Source organism: Rutilus rutilus (genome assembly GCF_951802725.1).
Source record: "Rutilus rutilus genome assembly, chromosome: 24".
Classification (NCBI taxonomy): domain Eukaryota; kingdom Metazoa; phylum Chordata; class Actinopteri; order Cypriniformes; family Leuciscidae; genus Rutilus; species Rutilus rutilus.
Genome location: NC_140228.1, coordinates 14,804,030 through 14,826,872, shown reverse-complemented (window position 1 = coordinate 14,826,872; position 22,843 = coordinate 14,804,030). Strand labels below are relative to the sequence as shown.

The following is a 22,843-nucleotide window of genomic DNA, read 5'->3' as shown; positions in this document are numbered from 1 at the left end:
ATCATGATAAAACCACTTTTAATAATCTACCTGTTGATAAAATAAACAATACGATACAAAAATCTGTGTACAATGAAAACAAATCTCAAATGCCAACTTGCAAGACACTTTATATAACAAAGAATATTATTAATATTTGAAATAAATACTAGCTTATTACAATAAAACTCCAAAACTTAATAGTACTTAATAATACAAATGTAAACATTGCCTCTGCAAGTACAGTTAATTATACAAGGTAAAGGTTACTTTGATAAGTTTTTCTTCAAACAAAAAGCTAATTTAATGTATTCTTGCCTGGCTCATTTGAGAGGTTGAATTCCCAGGTGACCTTTACCATTTCATTTCAAAACAAAATCAAAGCTGTCTTTTAGCTGCAGTGATATACGCCTGCCGCTGCTGCACACGGCATCTACACTAAAATAAGCCCATTGTAAGGTTCAGTATGCATTATTTACATTCTTTGGGCATTACTGTTATTTTGAAGCTTGTCTGTATAGCAAGTGCTCACTGTATATTCGCCTCTTAGGTAAAACCCACTTTCAAGGGAATTATTTAGTTCACAATTCAAGTGCTTGCATTACTTTACTGTTTACATTTATACCATTTTGTTTAATATAGTATGAAAGCTTGTTTTCAGCATTAAAAAAAAAGGTTATTGAGACTTTTTATCTCACAATTCTGACATTTTTTCTCCAAATTGCACAATTCTGACTTCTGAAAGTCACTTGACTTGACTGAAAGTCAGAATTGTGAGTTATAAACTTGAATTTGTGAGAAATAAACTCTGAATTGCGAGATATAAACTCAAAAGTCGCAATTACCTTGTTTTAATTCCATTGGCGGAAACAAGCTTCCATTTTGTAGAGCTTATAAAAGTAGTTTATAAAATGTTTTGTAAAATGCAGGCACTTTTGTACATAGCTTGTAGATATTGCTGTGGCTTATGGGCTAAACTGTGAAATCGATGGAGAGAAGATATGAGACAAAGAGTGAAAGTCAAGTACAAAGTTTCATTTGGTGCATTTCTTCAGAAGTCCTGAGGCGATGGTCTTTATTGCCCTCATTGTCTCTGTACAGGTGGGATTAATCAGGGCTTCCGGCAATAAGAAGCCATAGTAGCCCGTATCACGCAACTCAAAGGCAAAGGCATATGAGATCCCGTTCTTATAGGCCCAGTCTATTGAGCTTCCAGAACTTACATCTGAAAGAGAAACACATTACATCACATCTGGACGTTTGACTGTTGTTGATATAGAAATAGTCATGAGTCAGAAAACAGATTGGCGTCTAACTGAGAGGGCTTACAGAGAGCTGATGACTCATATATGCAGTAGCTATATGTCATTGATTGAAGAAAAGACCCAATGCCTGACTTACAAAGCGTGGTGGAGGCAGGGCCGTATCTGTATCTCACTCCATAAGCTGAGTACAGAGCGCTCACTGCATTCTGGGCTGCTGATTCCTGAGGGGGAAGAGCAGAGGTTCAAGTATTCATCCAGTCGATCCTTAATGATGCTTGGTGGTAAGTGTAGTCAAAAGATTGTGTGGGCTAAACAGCCATCCAGTCGATTTATGAGGAAACTGCACTGAGGCAAACCCGAAAAATAATATCTCAGCCATTCCAAATTCTAATGAGGAGTTTAATGTTTTGCCCTCTGGTAGAAGATATTGAGTTCTATCTTGTTAAAGGCTAAATCGCTTTAACAACTCCAAGGTGCAAATTATGGTTTGCAGTGATTACTAAAGAATCTTATATAGAGAAGTGTGGAGATATTATATAGTGTAGAGGCCGACATTACTTAACCCTCTAGTGGCCTTTCATAATTTTAGGCCGAAACTGTCACAGTTATGCTTAGTCCTGGTTTCGTTTTTTATCAGTCTGTTTAATCACCTGCCTGTGTTCCTTTGTTTTCTTTCCCCCCACAAAATAAGTTACCATGGATATTCATTTAATAATCACAGCTATTCATCATGTAGTTCCTCACCTTCTCTCATTCCTCTTTCCGGTATTGCTTGTTCATGGCACAATGTTTCGAGTTGTTGGCTTATGTTTAATAAAGACTGTCATTATTTGTACCTTCTTCATCATTGGACACATACAGTATATGTAATGAAAAACCTCCTTACTTATTGTAAGTAATTGTTTTTATAATATTTTTATTATTTTTATTTAGACAAATGCTACATAATGCTGTGTTTTGATTCAGTAAAAAGAACCTGTTCATTGGAGTCATTTGCTTACAAATTGGAGCATGTGGTTGCACCGTATGTTTTTGATTCAGTAAAAAAAATTACTTCATACAGTAGGAGTTATTTGCTCGCAGTTGCACTTATGTCAATATACTCATGCATTCGTTGTCTTATTGTTTATGCATGCAGCCTGTGAGGATGTCCCAACAAAAAGTTGAAATCACTGAAGACAGAAATCACTCACCACACAGTTGAAGTTTGGTATAGTGGCATATTTGTAGGAATACGGATAGAGGAGCATCTGAGCATAGGCGTGAATCGAGATGTAGGCCTTGACCTGTTTCCCGTGTTTGCGTAGAAACTTGGCAACAGCTTTGACCTCAGGCTCTGACTCAGGGAAGGGACCGCAGTATGTGTCATCGCAGGGGTGCAGGGATGCACCCTGATCTGTCAGAGACAGCAAAGATAGCAGGTGCAAGAAATTGTAACTTTATTTGTAATCATTTAATTTTTGCCTTTTCTGGCCCAAGGTTGCGGTCGTAGGTTCCCTCCCTTGGGAGTTTGCTGGCTCATGATCATTCTACACTTATGTATTCTCTATTTTGGTATCAGGTATTATATTTATCTAACAGTGAATCAAGAGTGAATATTTTTGGGTGAGCATTATTTCTTTTATCCTTCAGAAATATATTAGAACTAGACTGTAAAAACAACTTAAATTTTGAGAAAATCAACTGAGCGGAACCACAAGGTACATTTTCAGATGGATCTGCCCTAAAACATGTCTGCATGTAAAAAAAAAAAAAAAACCCGACCGAACTTATACCACTTTGAAAGCTGGTAAATGCTAGTTAGTATTGGTTTAGTGCTGATTTATATGGAAGACCACCGATGTGCTGTTTGCCAGCAAAAAAATTCTATCCCATTAGATACAATTTGATGCCATATTAGAGTAAAATTAACAAATATAATGAAAAAAATTATTAAATTTAAAGGATTTTTTTGCCCCCCCCCAAAAAAACCTGTGAAAAATAAACAAATAAAATAAAAATCAATAAATAGTGTTAAAAACGCAACACATTTTAGTAACCAGCTACAGTATACTGATCTTTTCATCTTTTATAACTGAACTAGTCATCAGTCGATGAATGTCTTAGGCTCACATCAAAAGATTCTTAGTATTACCATATTATGAAACGCATTCAGCTCATATCTGTAGTGTTCGGAGATGTCAAAAAGCATGATTAAGAAAGTTGCATGCAACCATGCTCACAAACATATACTCTAACATCTTAATTTCCTTATGTATTGCATAGGGAATTTCAAGTACAGGATAGTGTTTGATTTAAATGTCATTCTGTTGATACATTTTTAATCTGTGTGTCAGGCCTCTTCATGGTGTCTGTCTACATACTCTGGAATGCCTATTTATTTTCTATATGAACACCAGGGCTCTTTGATTTGGAGCTTGAAAATCAGGTAAAATAACTCACCACACCATTTGACTTTCCAATTTCGGTTGGCATCCACCCCCCGACAATGATACTTTGGAATCTTTGACCGTGTTTTCCGCCAAAAACGATCCTAAGAGAGAGAGAGAAACCACAGATATTTGCCTCTTTAATGTCTGCCGGCTTTATAGAAAGGCAAGACATGCCGCACGTTTAACAGCACAGAGCTGCCAACAATTCTTTTCAGTAAGCTCAGCATACATCACAGAAGAGATGTTGAGATCTAGGCATATGTCAAACAGATAGTTACCGTCTTCCAGCTGTAATGGTAACCGTCTACGTTGAAGACAGGCATAATGTAGAAATTGAGCTGATTCATCAGTCGTCTCATGCTGGAGTCGTGTTGATAGGAGTTCAGTGCCTGCGTTCACAGTGAATGGAATTGTGACAGACTTCAATAGATGCAGGAAATGTGTGTCTCGTTTTCCCCACAGATAAACTTCAATACAGCAAAAACACAGCAGTCTGTGTGCAGTTCCTCTAATCATACCCCATTAAAATAGGCCATTCTTCCATTAAATATATTATATATATACACTGTATATACTGTATATATATATGTGTGTGTGTATATACATACTGTTTTTAGTATTCCATAATTATTAAGTCAGTGTTGTCATAAGACCTCATGGCATATTTAAGTATCAGTGGCAATCGTTTATCATCTTAAAAATAACTATTTTGCATAAATGATTGTCTTAACTTTTGGTAGTCCAATCAAGTCATGATGCTTCTTCTGTTTAATTCATCACGCTGAAAATGGAAGGCCACACTGAGTGCATTGCATCTCGGGTACAGTATTTTAAGTAAGTATACTATTTTATATTATATAATAATACAGTAAATAAATACAGTATAAAAGTTTGCTTTATACTGCATTTTATCAAATGTACACTATCGTTCAGAAGCTTGAGTTAGTTCGTTTTTTTTTTCGAAATGAACACTTTTATTCAGCAAGCATGCATTATATTGATCAAAGGTAACAGTATAAATGCTGTTCTTTTGAACTTTTTTTTATTCATCAAAGAATCCTTAATAAAATGTATCACGGTTCCACAAAAATGTTATGCAGCACATCTATTTACTATATTGATACTAAAAAAATAAATGTTTCTTGAGCACCAAATCAGCATATTAGAATGATTTCTGAAGGATCATGTGACACTGAAGACTGGAGCAATGGCTATTGAAAATTATGGTAAAAAGCCATGGTAGAAGTAGTATGTTAGTATGCCGTTTTGAACATACAGTAGCTGCCGTGTCTGTGTAAACTATACTGACAATGATGATTCACTTACTCCATAATTAAAAGCTCCCTTTGGTCTTTTAAAATATGAATTATGTTACATTAGTTTAATTTAGCAGTGATGCAGTGTTACTGTGTGTAAAGTCTAATCCAACAGCAGAAAGAGAAAAATCACAAATGCTGGAGGGTTGAAGAGAACTATAGACATTTAATAACGTTCACTTCAGGGTCAGTCAGTTTTAGGTCTCTGTCATACAGTAGTTCTGCCTCATAGTGGTGTACTGAAGGTATAGCAACTCTCTCTTTTTTGATCTCTATCTAATTCTATTTGTCTCACTCAGTGTTAGCTGCTGATCTGAGAGCTGTTTATTTGTGTGGCACAGAGGCACTCTTTGATATTAGTTTATGAGATGAGCTCAGGGGAGGCTCTGATGTATTATACAAATTAATTTGGGAGGAATTTAGAGACTCACTGAATGAAACAGTTCCAGAATACACCAGCTCACAAATAAACAGAACAATAAAAATATTGAACGTTAGAGGAATGCTGGGCAGTGATTTAAATCTCAGCATGAAGAGAACAGTGGCAAACAGAAAACACATACCTCTTTAACAAACCATTGGCAGAAAGCTGGACCAATCCATTCTCTTGCATGCACTCCACAGTCTATCCACACTGCTTTCTTAAAGGGACGTGTTCTCTTTCCTAACTGACAGAAGAGGGGCAGAGAACACCGTCTAGCAAGTCAGAATGTGTGCGTGTTTTTAACAGAATGGCCATAAATTTAGCCATCTTCCCCTTCACCTTTTACCTGGAGCACATAGAGGGGTCGTCCCTCATAGGACTGACCAATAGAGAACAGGTCCACCAGGTGCGGGTTGGTCCGGTTCATCTCGAACATCCAACTCTGGATCTGTCGAAAAGGGTGAACAGATCCTCCAGATTAACATGCAGCTTGTATTCATGTAAAACTTTGCAGCAGAAAGTCAAAATCAAACATTAGGGGTTCTGTGAATTTTTATACACATTTAATTTTGCAGGTCAGGCCTATTTCTATTAGTCTGCAATCATTTCTAATTAATTTGTGGCTCATCAAGGTGTTGACACTTATTTTAATTGCTACGGTAATAATATATGTTGTATTATATTTGATGTTTAAAGAATATAAAAAAATGTATACTCATGGTTCCCCAAACCTGTTTCCCCCCTGTAGAACACAAAAGAATCTTTATTGAACGAGTTTGTTCATTTATGAATGAATGAATGAATGAATGAGTGAGTGAGTGAGTGAGTGAATGAGTTTGTTCATGAATGAATGACTGAACGAGTTCTTTCATACGTGAATGAATGAATGAGTGAGTGAGTGAGTGAGTGAATGAGTTTGTTCATGAATGAATGACTGAACGAGTTCTTTCATACGTGAATGAATGAATAAATGAGTGAGTGAGTGAGTGAGTGAATGAATGAGTTTGTTCATGAATGAATGAGTTAGTTTGTGAATGAGTTAATGAATGAATGAATGAATGATTAAGTTTGTTTGTGACTAAATTAATGAGATCATTCATTCGCTAATGAATGAATAAACGAGTTTGTTCATACGTGAATGAATGAAGGAATTTGTTTATGAATGAATGAATGAGTTTGTGTGTTTGTTTGTTTGATTGTGAATGAATGAGTTAATGAATTAATGAGTTTATGAAAGAATGAGTTAGTTTGTGAATGAATGATTTTGTTCGTTTGTGAATTAATGAATTACTTTAAATGATTATATTATATTAAATTAAATATTAAATTAATGTGGTAAAGTTAAAATAGGAGCTCTTGTTACAGTGTTTTCTTTTGTATAAAAAGGTTTGTTGTGTCTTGACCTTTTTTGTCATCTATACTCAATACCTCAAATATCCATTGATGAATTATTTATAAATGTTTCCTTTACAATAGCACTAGAGGAGTTATATCCTTAAAAGTGAATGTAATCCAGCCCTCGTCTGCTCTGAAGGCTTTCCTATTCATCATCATGTCATGAGAATAAATCACAGTTTACAATGTACAGCTGAAGTTGGCACTCGGTCTGAAGGAGAAGACCTGAGAGTAAAGGGCGGCACTGAAGAAAACCTCCTGAGATCTGTTTTTCTTGGGCCACAACCAAATGCAAATGCACTTCTCAATCAAAGGCTGTCAGCCTGTGAAAATCAGCCTTCTTTTGAGAGAAAGACGGAGTGGCAGACAGGGAAAATAATCTCTGTCTTCTTTATCTCACTACATAAAAATTACCATGTGTATTAACTTCCACCCATACGCTCACCTCTTCCAAAGGATGGTACACTTCATAGTCATACTGCAATTCCGATCTGCGCTTTCTGGAGGAACGGTATCCGGTCTGTTTCTCAATTTGGGTTTGGAGATTGGAAATGAGCACCCTGTGGAGACAGTGGGGTGTCAGGGAGGGGATGATGAAAGCACATCACTGTGTATCAAACCGTTTAATGGCAGTTTTCAGGGTTACTCAGATACTTATGTACACACTACACATAATCATTTCTGCATCTAACGCCAGAGTTAAGGAAGCAATGAACACAGTTTAAAAATATATAATATGCACATTAATCAGACAGTCACAAAAAGAACATTAGATGAATTTAGATTTTCTCAATGTTTTTTGCTATGCAGTTCTTTTTTTTTTTGAAAATGATAAAAATATGTATTTTTTAATACATTGTTCTTATTGTTTTGCACTTAGTTACTGTAGTTTATTTGCAAAGTAGTCATGTAAAGTTCTTTGCATCAAGGCCATGATCATCCTGTTGGCTGTTATTTTACAATAATGACCAGCTGACGGCCATTACTTATGTTTGTAAGATTTTAACACTAATGAAAATTAAAATGTTTATGCCTCTAACATGAGAATAATTCAAGATTTTTTGGTAACATATGAAATTTGTAGTTTGTCATGTTTATAATTTTCCTTGTTACATATGAAATTGGTTGTTTGTCATGTGTTTTAATACATTACACTTTCTAAAGGTTTAACATAAGAATTCTAATGTATTATAACTGTGGTTACAATTATTCATGAGACAATGCATTATAAGATGCTGTCATGATAGATCAGGCAAACTCGAGAAGGATCTAAATGGAGTTATCTTTATTAATGAGCCAAACAGCAGAAAACACATGGCAGGAAAAAACATGAGGGCCTTATGCTGCATTCACGCCATGTTGTAATAACCGCATAGTCTCAAGATGACAACACGTGACGTTATATTCGGAGCTGTTCGCATCCTTTCTATGGCACCACTATCAACGCCTAAATGAAACTGCAGCAGTCAGGTGGTACAGCAGTCACGTGGTACAAGTAGGAGCTCTCAGACAATTCCCATCTTACAATATATATTTACGAGCTCTATACGATGATATGAACGCTTTTAAAAAATTTAAATCATGTTATTGCGGTAATTACGACATAGCGTGAACTCACCTTTATTTACACAGGATAGCTTATTAACAGAATTAGAGACAGGTGCTTGTCATAATCAGTAACCATGGACACAAACTAGGATTGGGAACATATGGGAAACAGGAAAAGAAGAGAACCAAACCAAAACACAATGGCTGCGTCCGAAATCGCACTCTCTAGTTAGTACTTATTTTGAAGTAATTACTTCACGACTGCTAAAAAAGTACATTCTATGAATGTGTGTACTGTGTAGTATGAATGTGATCCGGACATCTGCCACAACGTCATTATAATGTGACCTACCAGTGTCAGTTATGTCGCTTCACTGCCATTCACCAGTCCTCTCTCGTGGCCTCATGGGATAGTAAAATGTCCATCGTATGCATACTTCAGAATCTTGCTGGAAGTAGTAGACTTTTTTGCCTACCATATAGTAGGGAAGTATGCAATTTCGGACGCAGCCAATGAAACTAACATAATTGTGACAGGTACATTATTAATATATGCTTTTATAATGCATTATATACTGTACAGTATTTTCATCCTAATTAAGGTTTAAAGGTAGACTCTATATATCAGCAACATTGATCATCTTGTCACAAACAGAGCAAAAATTAGATGGCGTGCTATCCCGGGGAGGGCTCGGAGCTCGGAATGTGGCCCGAAACTAGAGTACTCCCCTGTATCCCTGGCTGGGACAGGAACTACCCGAGAGTGAGGATTGGGGTGGTGGAGGGATGCAGAAAAGACTGTCGACTATATATATAGGCCTCCAATCGTACTGATTGGATAGATCATTTGAACGTGCTCCTCTCGAACATTTTTAATAAAACATCATAACATGAAAAAAAAAAAAGAATTAAACTCCATCTTTGCCTGTTTTTTTGTTTTTGTTTTTGGCTAGAATAGGAATGCCATAATTTATCTTTATGACCTGTCAAACCATCCAAACATGGATGGAGTTTTTTTTAACTAGAGTAAACAAAGTCCTAGATGCAACCTATCCCATCACCCAGAATCCTCAGAGGTATCACTTCTGCCCGTAAATATGCTCAAATACATCAGCCATGAGTAGGAGAGAGGATATGAAAGAAAAGGCCTCCCTGGGGAAAAGGGATGACAATGAAAGTGTTGCTGGCTGTGGCGCATGAGATAAGCTTCATCGTTACTGTTGATCCGGATGATTGATGGGGCGAGTGGTTGAAAGAGTACTTTGAATCATGCCTTGGTTTCTGGGTCCGTCAGCACATGGAAATCAAAGTCAGAAGGATTCGAGTAGATAACTCTAACGCATGTCCCCCAGAAACCGATACTTGTCCCACAGGAGAATATGAGAGAAATTCACTCTAATGATCTAACGGAGAAGGAGGAAACTCACTCATAGTAGATGTGCGCTTGGTGAAGATGTCTTCTCAGCCACTGCGTCTTGTTCCGTCCCACATGAACGTCTACTGGGCTGTTCTCTCGAATCAAAGATGCGCTGTTGGGCTGCCAAAGGTCCACCTGCAGAACATCACTGAGATCAAAGCAGGAATGTGCCTAGTGTCACGGTGGCTTGCAGGAAGGCAGACGGAAACGAGGATATAATTCCACAACGAAGGTTTATTAGTAATTAAACACAGGACGGCAGAACAGGTAACAACACGCACACTAAATAAGACGGAGATCGGACAAGGACTGACAGAACAGACAGAACTTAAATGCAAACACAGATTACACAGATTAACAGAACACAGGTGAGACAGATAATGACGATGACTAAATAGGTACAACTGAACTGATAATGATGGTAACCATAGAAACAAAGGAGTGGCGGGAAAAGAACAAAGGCAAAACATAAACATGTTCAAACATACACACTGACACGTGACACCTAGCTGCTTAAGTGAAAAATCTTTTATCATTTACTCACCCTCATGTTGTTCCAAACCTGTATGACTTTCTTTCTTCCGTGGAAATATCTTTCTCAAACATCACTATCATTGTCAAATGACAATCCCAATTGTTTATATTCACTTTTGGCATACCAGATCGGATGGCACTGATATCAAATAACATTGGCTTTCATGTGTTTCATATCTGGTTATGAACCATCGAACATTGAGTATGTGAAAATGCGAATGAAATCTGAGAGTTTTGGTGGAGGGCAAGTTAAAGTTTAAGTAACTGTCTTCAATGTTTCTGCTAAAATAACAATATTGACAATAGATGTAAAATGAATGCAAATAACAGCTCAGAGAATTTGATCTGGTAAGAATTTGAGAAATGTTTGAGAAATGACTTCCTATCTCATGGGTTTTGATTGCAAATTTGGTGTTTCGGCAAATGTGAACACAGTTAGAGACATTATTGAGATTGCTTGTGAAACTTTAGGAGATACATTTGACATTATACTGAGATTTTGCACCTGAGAAGCTGGAGACGTCTCAATTTACTCTCCATTTAATGTCATTGCTGTGAATCAGAAGCAATGAAGATATTTAAAGGGGTCATATAATGGTACATGCACTTTTATAAGTTGATTGTACTGAAATGTGTGTTGGCAGTGCCTGTACACAACCATCATAAAATGCTAAAAATGCATCCAGTGGTTTTTTTTTTAATCTTCTTATATGTTTTCCCCCATCTCAAATCAAGCCGTTCCCCTCCCACGATTGTTGATTGACAGCAGCGTTTCAACACAGACCCGCCCTCGCTCGTGAGCGAGCTGTCAATCATAGTCCGCGCGGACCGGCGCGGTCGTTGTTGATACGCTGGAGCACTGTCTATGAGCAGAATGGCGTCTAAGCGATTGTGGTGTTCTGCTCTTGGGTGTAATAAGGAACACAGCAGTCATTTTGATGTTCCTAAATCCGAACCGCTGAAGACGCAGTGGCTGAGTTTGTTTTCGAAGGGAATATTCCCCACAATCAACGTCAATGCTTTCATGTTTGCGCGAATCATTTCACACACCAGACTGTTTTACAAACGAGGGTCAGTAACGTTATAAAGCTGGTTTTGCTAAGAAGCTGCTCCTGAAAAAAGGATCGGTACCAACTATTCGTGTTCCTGCTGCACCTCCAGAAGAAGAAGTGAGTGTAACGTTTTATTAACCTTTATATTAATATTTATATTAATCTTTGCAAATCGCTTGCTGCACGCTTTACAATGAATGCGGCATGTTACGGCATGTTTTCTATGTATGACGTTCTCAATATAATTCATAATCCCACGTTTATAATGAACAACGCGTTATGGTTATTGTGTTATTAAAACTGTGTACGCAGTACGCACAGAACAGAGGGGCGGGGTGAGCAAAGCTCATTATCATTTAAAGACACATGCACTTAAACGGCGTGCTGAAAACAGAGCTGTTTTTGACCAGGTAAAATGAGTGTTTTCTTACAATACTAATGAGAATTTTTAATTAAAGAATATTACAAACTTTTAATTTAGACCCTAAAGAATCATTAGCTTGTACAAAAATGGCATTATATGACCCCTTTAAGAAATCTCACTTGCGTAGACAATTTTTTGTTTAACTATCCAAACCGATATGTAAGAACATGTAGAACATGAGCTACTATATTCCCCATACATCATTTCAATGTGAACATAAGAACATGGTCATAACATTATGTTCCCTTTAGCTCCAAACAAAATAAATAAATTTGTTCACGGACACTAACTAAATCCAAAAACAAACCAAAATTAACAGATAAAGCAATCTGAAATCAGGTTCTTGAAATTCAAGCAGTTTATCACATGTTGTTAGATCTTTGAACCAGAGTTGAGATGACTGATACAGCTTTTCCCAGTGCTGTAAGATCTGTAGATCAGAGACCTTCTGACTCAGCCCATTCACAGAGAGTTTGAATCATGCAGAGCTCCAGCGAGCCAACATGATCACAGTGTTTGATTAAAATGATCTATTTCTGTGTGTGGATCCACAAAACCACTTTAGATTGCCAACATATGCCAGAGCCTTTGTAGCAGCCCATACCAGTCCCTGAAGCATAACCTCAGATTTTGTGCGGCTGCCAAGTCACTATGACTGAAAATTGCACTAAAAACAGTTCTGAATTATATTGGCATACAATATGTATTTGCATGTAAAATTATATGCCATATGTTAAATAGAACCCTTCAAGTGATAGCTCTTGGTTAAAAGCAGGAAAATCAGTCATAAAATAGGTCCACTCAGAGCTGGTTACATGCAGGCAGAAAAACTCCTCACCGCCGTGCTGCATTCCTAACAGATGCTCACAAACCTGGCAGCTGAAACAGATTTGACACTTTTTTTTTTTTGATGGTTTGTGGCTGATCATACCATGGTATGATCTTGAAACAGATGCACAAAGAAAGCATGAGATTGAGATGAAGAACATGTCTTCTAAAAAAAGCAGGTGGTAAAAAAAGAGAACAACTGACTATACAAACATTAGGAATGCTAGTGATTGTATTAATTGTTCGCATGGCTTTTTAGGCAATTTCTGTTGTAATTTTGGGGGGAAATCTGTGGAATGGATTTGCGTTGCAGCGTATTTGCAGCACATGATTTTGAATGATTTGACATCCTTCTTAAAAAGTAATTCTACATCATGATTGACCTTTTTAAACAAAGGTATTGGTGGTTGCATTCTGTATTGGAGGCAAAAAGAGAGATTTGAGGGATTTCTTAGAGGTTCCTGATTCTTTTTTGACACATTACCCGGTGTGTGTGTTGTTCGTCCATATCATGCTCTACACTGCAAATTCCAATGGAAACGGAATAAGTAAATTTTTGTCGTTTATGCATCGGAGCAAATGAGAGGCCTTTTGATAAAACTTGTACAGCATCATCTGTTAATGGAAAGCTTGACAGATTCATTACAGTTTACTGCGTGTACTGATTGTTTAAAGGGATACTTCACCGATTAGCATTAAGCTTTGTATCAGTAGAAACCCGGTAGTATTTTCGAATGACCGTGCTTTCCTCCCTCATGTCCCCCTGAGACGAGAGATTTCTGTATTGTGTGTCTGGAAGAAAATCTCAGATGACGCAAAAATCGTCATTGCGTCATAGGAGGCTTTTTTGGCCAGAGGCTAGAGACTACAGCCAGTCCGCATGTTTTCAACCCGCCCATAGGGGGTGGGATCTCACGATAAAATGGCGTCTTTTCAGTTTCGAGTCAACTAGTAGCCTAGTTGTATCATTTCTTCAGATACTGCCCTCTGTAACCGGTAGGTGTGGCTTGGCAGTGGCCTCATAAGGCAGCGAAGCAAGTGCATTCTGGGAGTTGTTGTCTTTCATCCACATGGGCCAAAAATACATTTTCTGACTTTTCTCAGTCTAGAAGGCACCAACTTCTAAAATACAATTTAAATACACATTCATCTTTCCAGGGGTGAAATATCCCTTTAACTGTCTTCTTTCTCCCTCTCCTTGTCTTTCTCTTGCTTTTGAGTGGTCCATTATTGGTTTGGGCAGTGACTGTAAAAAACTGCTCAGATCAGCTATACTATCAGAAAGGTAATCATCATCACGGCTGGTCAAGTTAAAGGAGATGGAATGTTCAGTACACTGTGTTCTTTTTAAGGGAAACCCTTATTTTGCTTCAGCTATGACAAAAATACATCCCCTCTTGCATTGTGTGTTCATGCATTTTGGGGGCAGAGCAATGAAGGGAGGGGTGTGTTTGTTTGGACTGGTTTCAAATATCAAGTGTTTCTCAGAAATTTCTTATTGCACCTTTAAATATGGTAAAATGAGAGTCCTGCTCGCAGGGGATGGGAATATGTTGAACTTGAATGATGGCCTTTTTTATGCTGAAGATTCTCTTGTGAGGGACTGCCTATTCAAAGGCAGATGTATTTTGATTTATAAAGACCCATTTATACTGTGACAACACACAAATATGATGCCATTGTATTAGTAAATTTTTTTATCTAAATTAAATAATTGGCTTTTATATTTTTATTTATGGAAGGTTGTTTCCGCCACAGAATAAAAAATAAAAAAGGTAATTGCGACTTTTTATCTCACAATTCTGACTTTCTGATATAAACTCGCAATTACGAGTTATAAAGTCAGAATTGTGTGATATAAACTCGCAATTGCATGTTGTCTTTTTTCCCTCAGAATTATACTTTTAAACTCACAATTGCAGGTTTATATCTCGCAATTCTGAGAAAAAAAGTTGCAATTATTTTTAAATTGTTTTATTCCGTGGCAAGCTTGCATTGTTATTGTAATGAAGCCAAAATACATTTTTAAAAATGACTTTGACTTTTTTCTACCAACCATTAGAATAATGTTAAATCTATAAACCTGAAGAGAGACTTTATTTAATTCTAAAAGATTTTCCCAATCAATAATAATAATAAAAGAATGTAAAATATTTTCTTTTTTCTCTGCAGACCTCAAACCCTCTTGAGGCCCCCAGGGGTCCCTGGACACCTGTTTGAAAGACCTCTGCCTTACTTCAGCCAAGAGGAAATCCAGCCAAGTAGCACACAACCCTATCAATGACTAAATTGATATAATAGTTTGCAGACAGTTTCGTGTGAGTGCAGACCTGAAAACGTCTCTCTGTTAGTGCAGTGACCCCAATTTCTTGAGCACTGTAAAGTTCAACATGGCTCAGTTTGAGCAGATATTCTGATATTTTTTTTACCAACTATAGAATAATGCTAAATCTATAATGTGTTCCTTAAAGATATAGTGTGAATATGTAGGAATTTAAAACATAGAATTGGATTTGGACTAAATGTGCACTCTTAAAAAAAAGGGTTCCTCGAGGTTCTATATAGAACCCTGGGGTTCAGTACTTGGCCAATAGAACCTTTTACCAAAAAAATGGTTCTATGTAGAACCCTTGCATAGCAAAGAACCTTTTTTTATTAAAATGGTTCTATAATTCATGTTTTATGACTGAAGTGTAAACTAAAGATTACACAACACATTCACAAAGCTTTTTGAGTCAAGACCCATGAGAATGACTGCTGTAGTCAAAAACAAGAGTAAACAAATATGAATATGAGCTGTACATTAGCATGAAACTTATATTTCCTAATATATTATAGTTTAACTTTTTGACAAATCATTTTGTGAAGAAAAAAATAAACTAACCAGGAGTTTTCTTTATTTTGTATACCATATTGTGATGGTTTTAATCTATCGAAGGGAACATTAAAAACAAATAATCGTAAAAATGCTCCCTGGTGCGTACATGCGTTGCGTTCTGGATTGTTTATATTTTCTTATTTAATAATAACTCGTTTAATAATAAAGAACCCTTAAATGGTTCTATTTAGAACCATCTAACTTGGATTCAAAGAACCATTTGGGGTTCTTTTTATGGAACCCTTTTAAATGGTTCTATATAGAACCATTTTGGAGTTCCATATATGAAGCGGGTGATAGAACCATTTCTGGTTCTAAATAGAACCATTTCTTTTAAGAGTGTGATACTCTGTGTTTTCTAGTCATGTTTTTAAGAGCCGTTGATAAGCTTATAAACTTATTTTCTTCAAATGGCCATGTCAGTATATCTTGTTTTCGATCAGCTGAGGGGCATGTGTTCATACTTAAATGCCTATTTTTCCATTTTCCGTTTCATGTTGCCTGTCAACAGGGATTATGTCACTTTAAGACAGCAAAAATGTCCCAAGTTTCCTCAAACGCTTATAGAGACAATCCTGGTGACATCAAAGGTAGCAGATAGGGAAACAAGTCCATTTCATCCTTTGTAAGAGCCTCCAAAAAATCTGTCACTGGCAAAACACCTACTATAATATAATGAAATATTTGTGATGTATGTTGCTTGCACAAACTTTTAGTCTGAATACACAGCTAATTTGAATGGCCTGTCAACAGACAGACTAACTAGTCTAACCTTATGGAAATGAATGGCTACTGATGACATTTAATTTGCCTTTTAATATAGTGTACCACATTTCTCACTGCTGCTTGTGTTCGCTGTTTGTATAGGCAGCCTATAAGTATATTTCTGAAGGAAATGGTGGCATGGTGTCAGGGAACTCTTGTCTGACTCTTAAAAGAAGCTGAGGATGTTCATGCATCACTGGTGCTGAGAATGGCAGAGTGGTGGTGGTGCAAAAAATAGATAAGGACTGTAGCACTGATAAACTAAAAACTGTTTACCCAGTATAGAAGAACATTTGATGGAGAAAAGGTTTCGATAGACATTATTTGCCATGATTCATGTAACGCAACTCATCTTCTATACATTGTAAAAAATGATCATGATTAGTTATCACAACTTTTTATCTTTTGTCAAATCAACTTGGATAATTAATGTGGTTCAGATAACATAATATTTTGAGTTTCTATTTATTAAACCAATCTACTTCATTGTATTAACTCTAATTTTTAATTTCAATGAACTCAAAATTTTAAGGCAACCAGTAACTTACTTTTTAACAATACATTTTTACAGTGTAGCAGTGACATATAGCAGTTATCACAACTTTTTATCTTTTGTCAAATCAACTTAAATAATTAATGTGGTTCAGATAACATAATATTTCAAGTTTCGATTGATTAAACCAATCTCCTTCATTGAATTAACTCACATTTTTAATTTCAATGAACTCAAATTTTTAAGGCAACTTTTTTAAGTTAAACCAACAATATTTTTTTTACAGTGATGTGGTTTGCTTTTGTTTTTCATGTTTAATGTTACAGGAGTATTGTAGAAATAAGGGACTCACCGTCAGGTTTTGGAAAAGCTGTTTGACTGCTTGAACCTCTGTGTTGCTGCTGGGGATTATTCTGAATACTTGATCACTGCAGAAACAAAGCATTGCAATTATTGTAAAGTATGCACTGGCACAGGAATCAAATCAAAATACAGGAATAAAACGGCCTTTTTTGACTGAGTAAATGATTGTATGCTTATATAAAACCAATTAATTTATATTTCACCATGATTATTAGTATCAATACCTTTATCCCTTAAAGGTGCACTGTGTAATTTTTAGCAGCATCTAGTGGTGAGGTTGCGAATTGCAACCAACAGAAGTTACGGTGGCCGACAGGAAAATATGTCATCGTCTGAGACAGTAGAGAGTAGCCAGTTAAGTAATGAGGTTTCTTTACAAAGATAAATTAAGAAATTAGGTTAACTTAATTATTCAGTAAAACGATATGTTATTGCGAATATTATTGTTACAGTACTTGTTCATCATTGTGTCAGTGTTTTATTCGCTGACTTTAGCTAGCTTCTTTGCACGAAGAACAACATAGTGAGGAAACGCATTTGTCCGTTTAGGGCCACCGTAGAAACATGTCGGCGCATTTCAATGTAAGGGGAATGTAAATAGAAATGGCTCATTCTAAGGTAATAAAAACATAACGGTTCATTTAGGTAAGGTCTTTATACACCACTGAAACCATGTATTTGATATTGCATTTCTGTCAACAGATCCTCCTAAATATTACACAATGCACCTTTAAAACTCATCTTTGATCACCAAAATTGACGTTTTTTCCTGTGAAAGAAATTCTCCATGCCTTATAATGTTAAAGTCGTTATTTTTGTTGTTTTTTTGCGCACAAAAAGTATTCTCGTCGCTTGATAAACTTAAGGTTGAGCCACTGTAGTCACTTGGACTATTTTAACGGTGTCTTTACTAACTTTTCTTGGCTGGCAGATATCAATTACCTTGCAGCCTATGAAGGAGTGAGACAGCTCTCAGATTTCATCAAAAATATCTTCATTTGTGTTCCGAAGATGAGCGAAAGTCTTACGGGTTGGAACAACATGAGGGTGAGTAATTACTGACAGAATTTTCATTTTTGGGTGAACTAACCCTTTAATGATATGCTAAAGACGTACATGTTGAAGTGACAACATAGTTTGCGACGCCAGAAACACCAGCAATTTCAAATCGCAATTGAGACTTGCAGACTCACTGCAGTTTTAAGGAGAGAATCCTCAATGGCGTTGACTTTGACATTGAATTTGCACATAGTTTGTCTTAAAGCACATTAAAAACACCACATAGACACATACACAACATTAAAAACTTGATTTTCACCAAAGGGGGACTTTAAGAAATTAATACTTTTAATCAACAAGGATACACTAAATTGATCAAAACTAAAAATATGTATAATTTACAAAGGATTTTAAAATGTGTTGCTCTTTTGAACTTTCTATTCAAGTATCCTGAAAAAAAAGCATAACAGTTTCTACAAAAATATTAAGTTTTCAACATTGCTCTAAAATTCCCTGAAAATCACTGTATTTTGAAGACAATTAGCAGTCAGTGTGAGTCTATGGGACTTTTTTGCCCATTATATTGTCTACCGAGTGAAAATCTTAAGTCTGAGATAAATATCAGCACAACTATTCTGAACAAGCTGCATGATTTGTGGTTTGATTTATGTTTGTAGCAAAAACATGTCATGCTGAAGTTTAATAGGGGATCGTTTGAATCCTCTCTAAGTATGAGCAATAGTACCAGTGAAAATTTCCAAGAGTGACAGCCAGCAGACAGTTTTATTGAGCCAGCTAACACATAAAGGCATTTCATAGGGTTATTTTCTCTGAAACGGTTCGAAACACACCAAATATGACCTCATTACATCACTAAAAGCAATCTGCTATTTTTAGGCTTTGAGTGACGCTGACGCTCCAGGTTACATTCTCCTTTTTTTGAGGTGTAATTGTGCGAAGCAGCTCCATTCCAGCTCTATCATTACACAAGAAAGCCACAAAAATGGTCTCAGTTCATCATTAAGGACGTCATCTCCCACTAATGGTAAAAGCAGAGGAAATTGTGCTTGACGCCACACCTGTAATGTCTTTGTGTGTGGTATTTTGTGTCTTGGATGGTATTTCCCACAGAATCTTTATTGTGTGGTGTCATGCAATATCTGCGTATGCTTTAAATAAATAATAAACCCCTCCTCAGCTGCAGGGTACAAGGTTCTTCATGCTCTCGTTTATTTTGCTGACTATATAGGGTGCTTCTTGTGCATGGCATGCTGTTTTAGTGTTTCCTGTTGGTTGTTCCTATTTCCTGACTTCGGCCCTGATATTATATAGTGAAACATCCGGAACCTTCTCTGTCTATGTCAGCTGGCAAGTCAATCACACATTGGTGTGTGAATGTGTGAGGAATGATGTTATTCCTCTTGGCTTCACACCCTCACATACGTGAAGAGGCGTTGATTGGTGCGTTTTATAGCCCAATGTAAACTATCCATCTGATGGAATGGAGAAAAACACAATGACTGACCCTATACAGGACAGGAATTTATAGCACCCTACTCAGTAAAAAATGCTAACTGATGGGATGTTGAAATTTTAACCTGGGGAAAAAAAATCTTAGTAAGCAACACTTCTTAATAGTCATGCTGATCAGAAAATGAATTTAATTATTTATTTATTTACACTACTTTTCAAAAGTTTGAGTTCAGGTCAAAGGTATCCACAAAAATATTCAAATAATAATCAAATCAGCATATTAGAATGATTTCTGAAGGATCATGTGACACTGTAGACTGGATGCTGAGAAATTATCTTTGCCATCGCATGAATGAATTTCAATTTTAAATATGTTAAAACAGAAAACAGATATTTTAAATTGTAATCATATTTTAATATTTTTGTATAATATTTCTGATCAAATGAATGCAGCCTTGGTAAGTATAAGATCATCCCACACAAAAACATCACAAGAAAATCAATCAAAAACATTCGATACATCATATCTATATTACAGTTCAGATAACCACATGGAGGAAGTGTACTTTTCATTACTCTGTTTCTCTTTATGTTCTGACAGGCCGTTCTCACTCTGATCGGGTTAGCATTTAGATCACTCCCTGACAAGTAGAAAACAAGTGTTTTCACCTTTTTGTGAATTGTTTTGCTCTTTTAAGCTTCCTTGCATTGAATAATTCGTAAATGAGGCTATGAAAAAAAATAAAAAATACTGCTTAACATTAATATACTGATGAAATGAGGTGTCTGTATAAAGTGGAAATAAAATTTTACATAAGGAAAGTATAGCTGTCTTAAGTAGAATAGCAGCAGAACTCCAGACTCATTCAAACGGAAAGATGAAAATTCACCCCAAATTCACAAAGAATCTCTCATATTTTATTCACTCTCATATGCTTCAACCAGTGTATGACTTTCTTTTCTCCATGGAACACAAAAAGAGATGTTAGGCAGAATGACAACCTCCATTCAGCATTCACTTTCATTATGTGGAAAAATATACAATGAAAGTATGGTGACTTTTATTTCAGTCTCTCACATAAAGTCATATTAGTATGGAATGCCATGAGAGTTAGATTATGACAGAATAAAAAATGTATGGAGATTTTACAAGAGCAATTTCTAGCTAATGATAGTATATAAAATGGTATATTCAATAACTGTGTTGGGGATAACGCATCACAAGTAATGCGAGTTATGTAATCAGACTTTTTCAAGTAACTACAACACATTACTTTTAAATTTACAAAAAACTATCTGAGTTACTCTGTTTTACTCAAGTCACTTTGTTTACCCATTTTTTCACTGACACCTCTCCTGTCCTCATGTTGAGAGAAACCGGGAGTAAGTGCAGAGGCGTTGTGTGTAAACATGATGCTGGTTATAGTAGTTCTAGACTCAATGTGAGCATTCATTTACTCATGTCACTTTCACAAAAACAGATTCAGTATTCCCCAAAATGAATAAAAACTGTGAAATATTCAGAATATTAGACAAACCTGCATTAATTAAATATGTTAAAAAATACAAAACACTTTATGTATTTAATCTCACTTTAGTAACCAATGTATGCTGACCTTTGATCCAATTAACCATATACATTATAGTTAAACATCACATTTGTGTTTAATTTTTTATTGCTGAAGTAAGTGTGTTGAACTTTCTTCTCCTGCATTCTATTCTTCTGCAATGGCAGCCTAGATGAAAGGTTTGTTTGAGCTGCGCCTTCTACTATACAGACGAGAATTTGCATTTCCTTCAGTCTGAGGCTTATTCATTTCACTTTTGGTGTAAAAGATCCTTTGCATTAGTTAAAATGTAAATATGTTTTAATTATGAAACAAGCAAGCAAGCCCAGCACAGGTAAGAAAAAGTCATGCAAAAGTAATGTAGGCCTAATGCATTATTTTTCTTAAAAAGTAACAGTTACTTTTTTTAGGGAGTAACGCAATATTGTAACGCATTACTTTTAAAAGTAACTTTCCCTAACACTCTTTACTGTTAACTAAAAGGCCTACTTTTCCATGACTTTTTAAAATTGCATTAATTTTTAAGTTTTTTAAGGCCTGGATATAATTTTTATTAAAAGAAAAATTCCCAATATAGATATTCCATGACTATGGGAATCCTGTGGGATGGACTTCAGAATGAGTGTTAGATGTAAAACGATCCAGTACAAGAGTGACATTTCCACAATGAAAATCTAAAAAATGGTCACAGTGGTGATAAGAGATCCACCATAAGCATAAGTACGTGGCCTATATCTGCCATGAAATTCAATTTAAAATTCACTTAGACCTATAGATCAAAATACTTTTTAATATCTCTGATATCAGATTATATCAAACCACCTGGTAATCTACCAAAAATAAACAAAAGATCACACATATAATGTTTCTTAAATTAGCCTATGCGTCCTTGTGATCAAGTTCTTTGCACTTCGTGCTTATACCTGTCGAGACCAACTGCATACTTTTAAGATGTCACTTAAGGAGTGCTTTTCAACCTCAGCAAAGGAAAAATCTTGGCACGCTGAAACTGCTTTGTTTTATAAAGCCAGTGTTGACATAAGAAGAGACAGACTGATCTCTAGTCTTTATTTGCGGAGGCGCTGAGTGCACTTCAATGATTCAAAACTATTTTGCTAGCCTACTCCCCCTGGTCCCTACGCCCTGGAATCGGTTCATTCGGATAATTCTTTTTGAACCAACATACTTGGACTCAACCTATCCTATCACAAAGTCACCGGGTGCGCTTTTTACACGTTATTTTTATGTAATCACATAAACATTTAGTTAAAAACTATAATCTATCGCTGTGTGTTTGATTATGTTATGTATATTCTGTGTCTACGTGTGCGAATTACAAAATTCACGAACTTTCAACTGTTCAATACGATTCGTTCGCGCGCGCTTGCTATTTGAACGAGTGCTCTCACACTACAACTGTAGTTTAAAAACTTTGAATGAATGAAACACTTACCCGACGTAACGGTTGTTGTAGAGATAAGAGTCAACAGGATAGAGCACGGTGCTGAAAATGATAACACATCCGAATAAAACCGTACTGGACAAGTCTGTGATTGTCAATGCCATATTAATGCATTAAACGGCGATTCTGCAGCAGTTAATCAGAGGCTGAGCTTTGCATATGGATGCTGAATGGAACTCATCACAGGGTAAGGAACTGTGAGACTTTTCTGTCCTGTTTGTCCACTCC

The 22,843-nt window shown here is 36.2% G+C and overlaps 1 protein-coding gene across 1 annotated transcript; it reads right to left on the bottom strand.

Moving 5' to 3' along the window:
* cpa6 (carboxypeptidase A6) lies at positions 1–22,719 on the bottom strand (the record flags this gene model as incomplete). Its single annotated transcript, XM_084398620.1, has 11 exons — positions 1–1,204; positions 1,381–1,465; positions 2,438–2,640; positions 3,687–3,777; positions 3,955–4,065; positions 5,556–5,660; positions 5,763–5,864; positions 7,257–7,371; positions 9,787–9,911; positions 17,103–17,178; positions 22,607–22,719. The coding sequence occupies 11 exons, from the start codon at positions 22,717–22,719 to the stop codon at positions 1,014–1,016; spliced, it is 1,317 nt and encodes a 438-aa protein (XP_084254746.1). The 3' UTR covers positions 1–1,013.
* Positions 22,720–22,843: the final 124 nt, after the last annotated feature.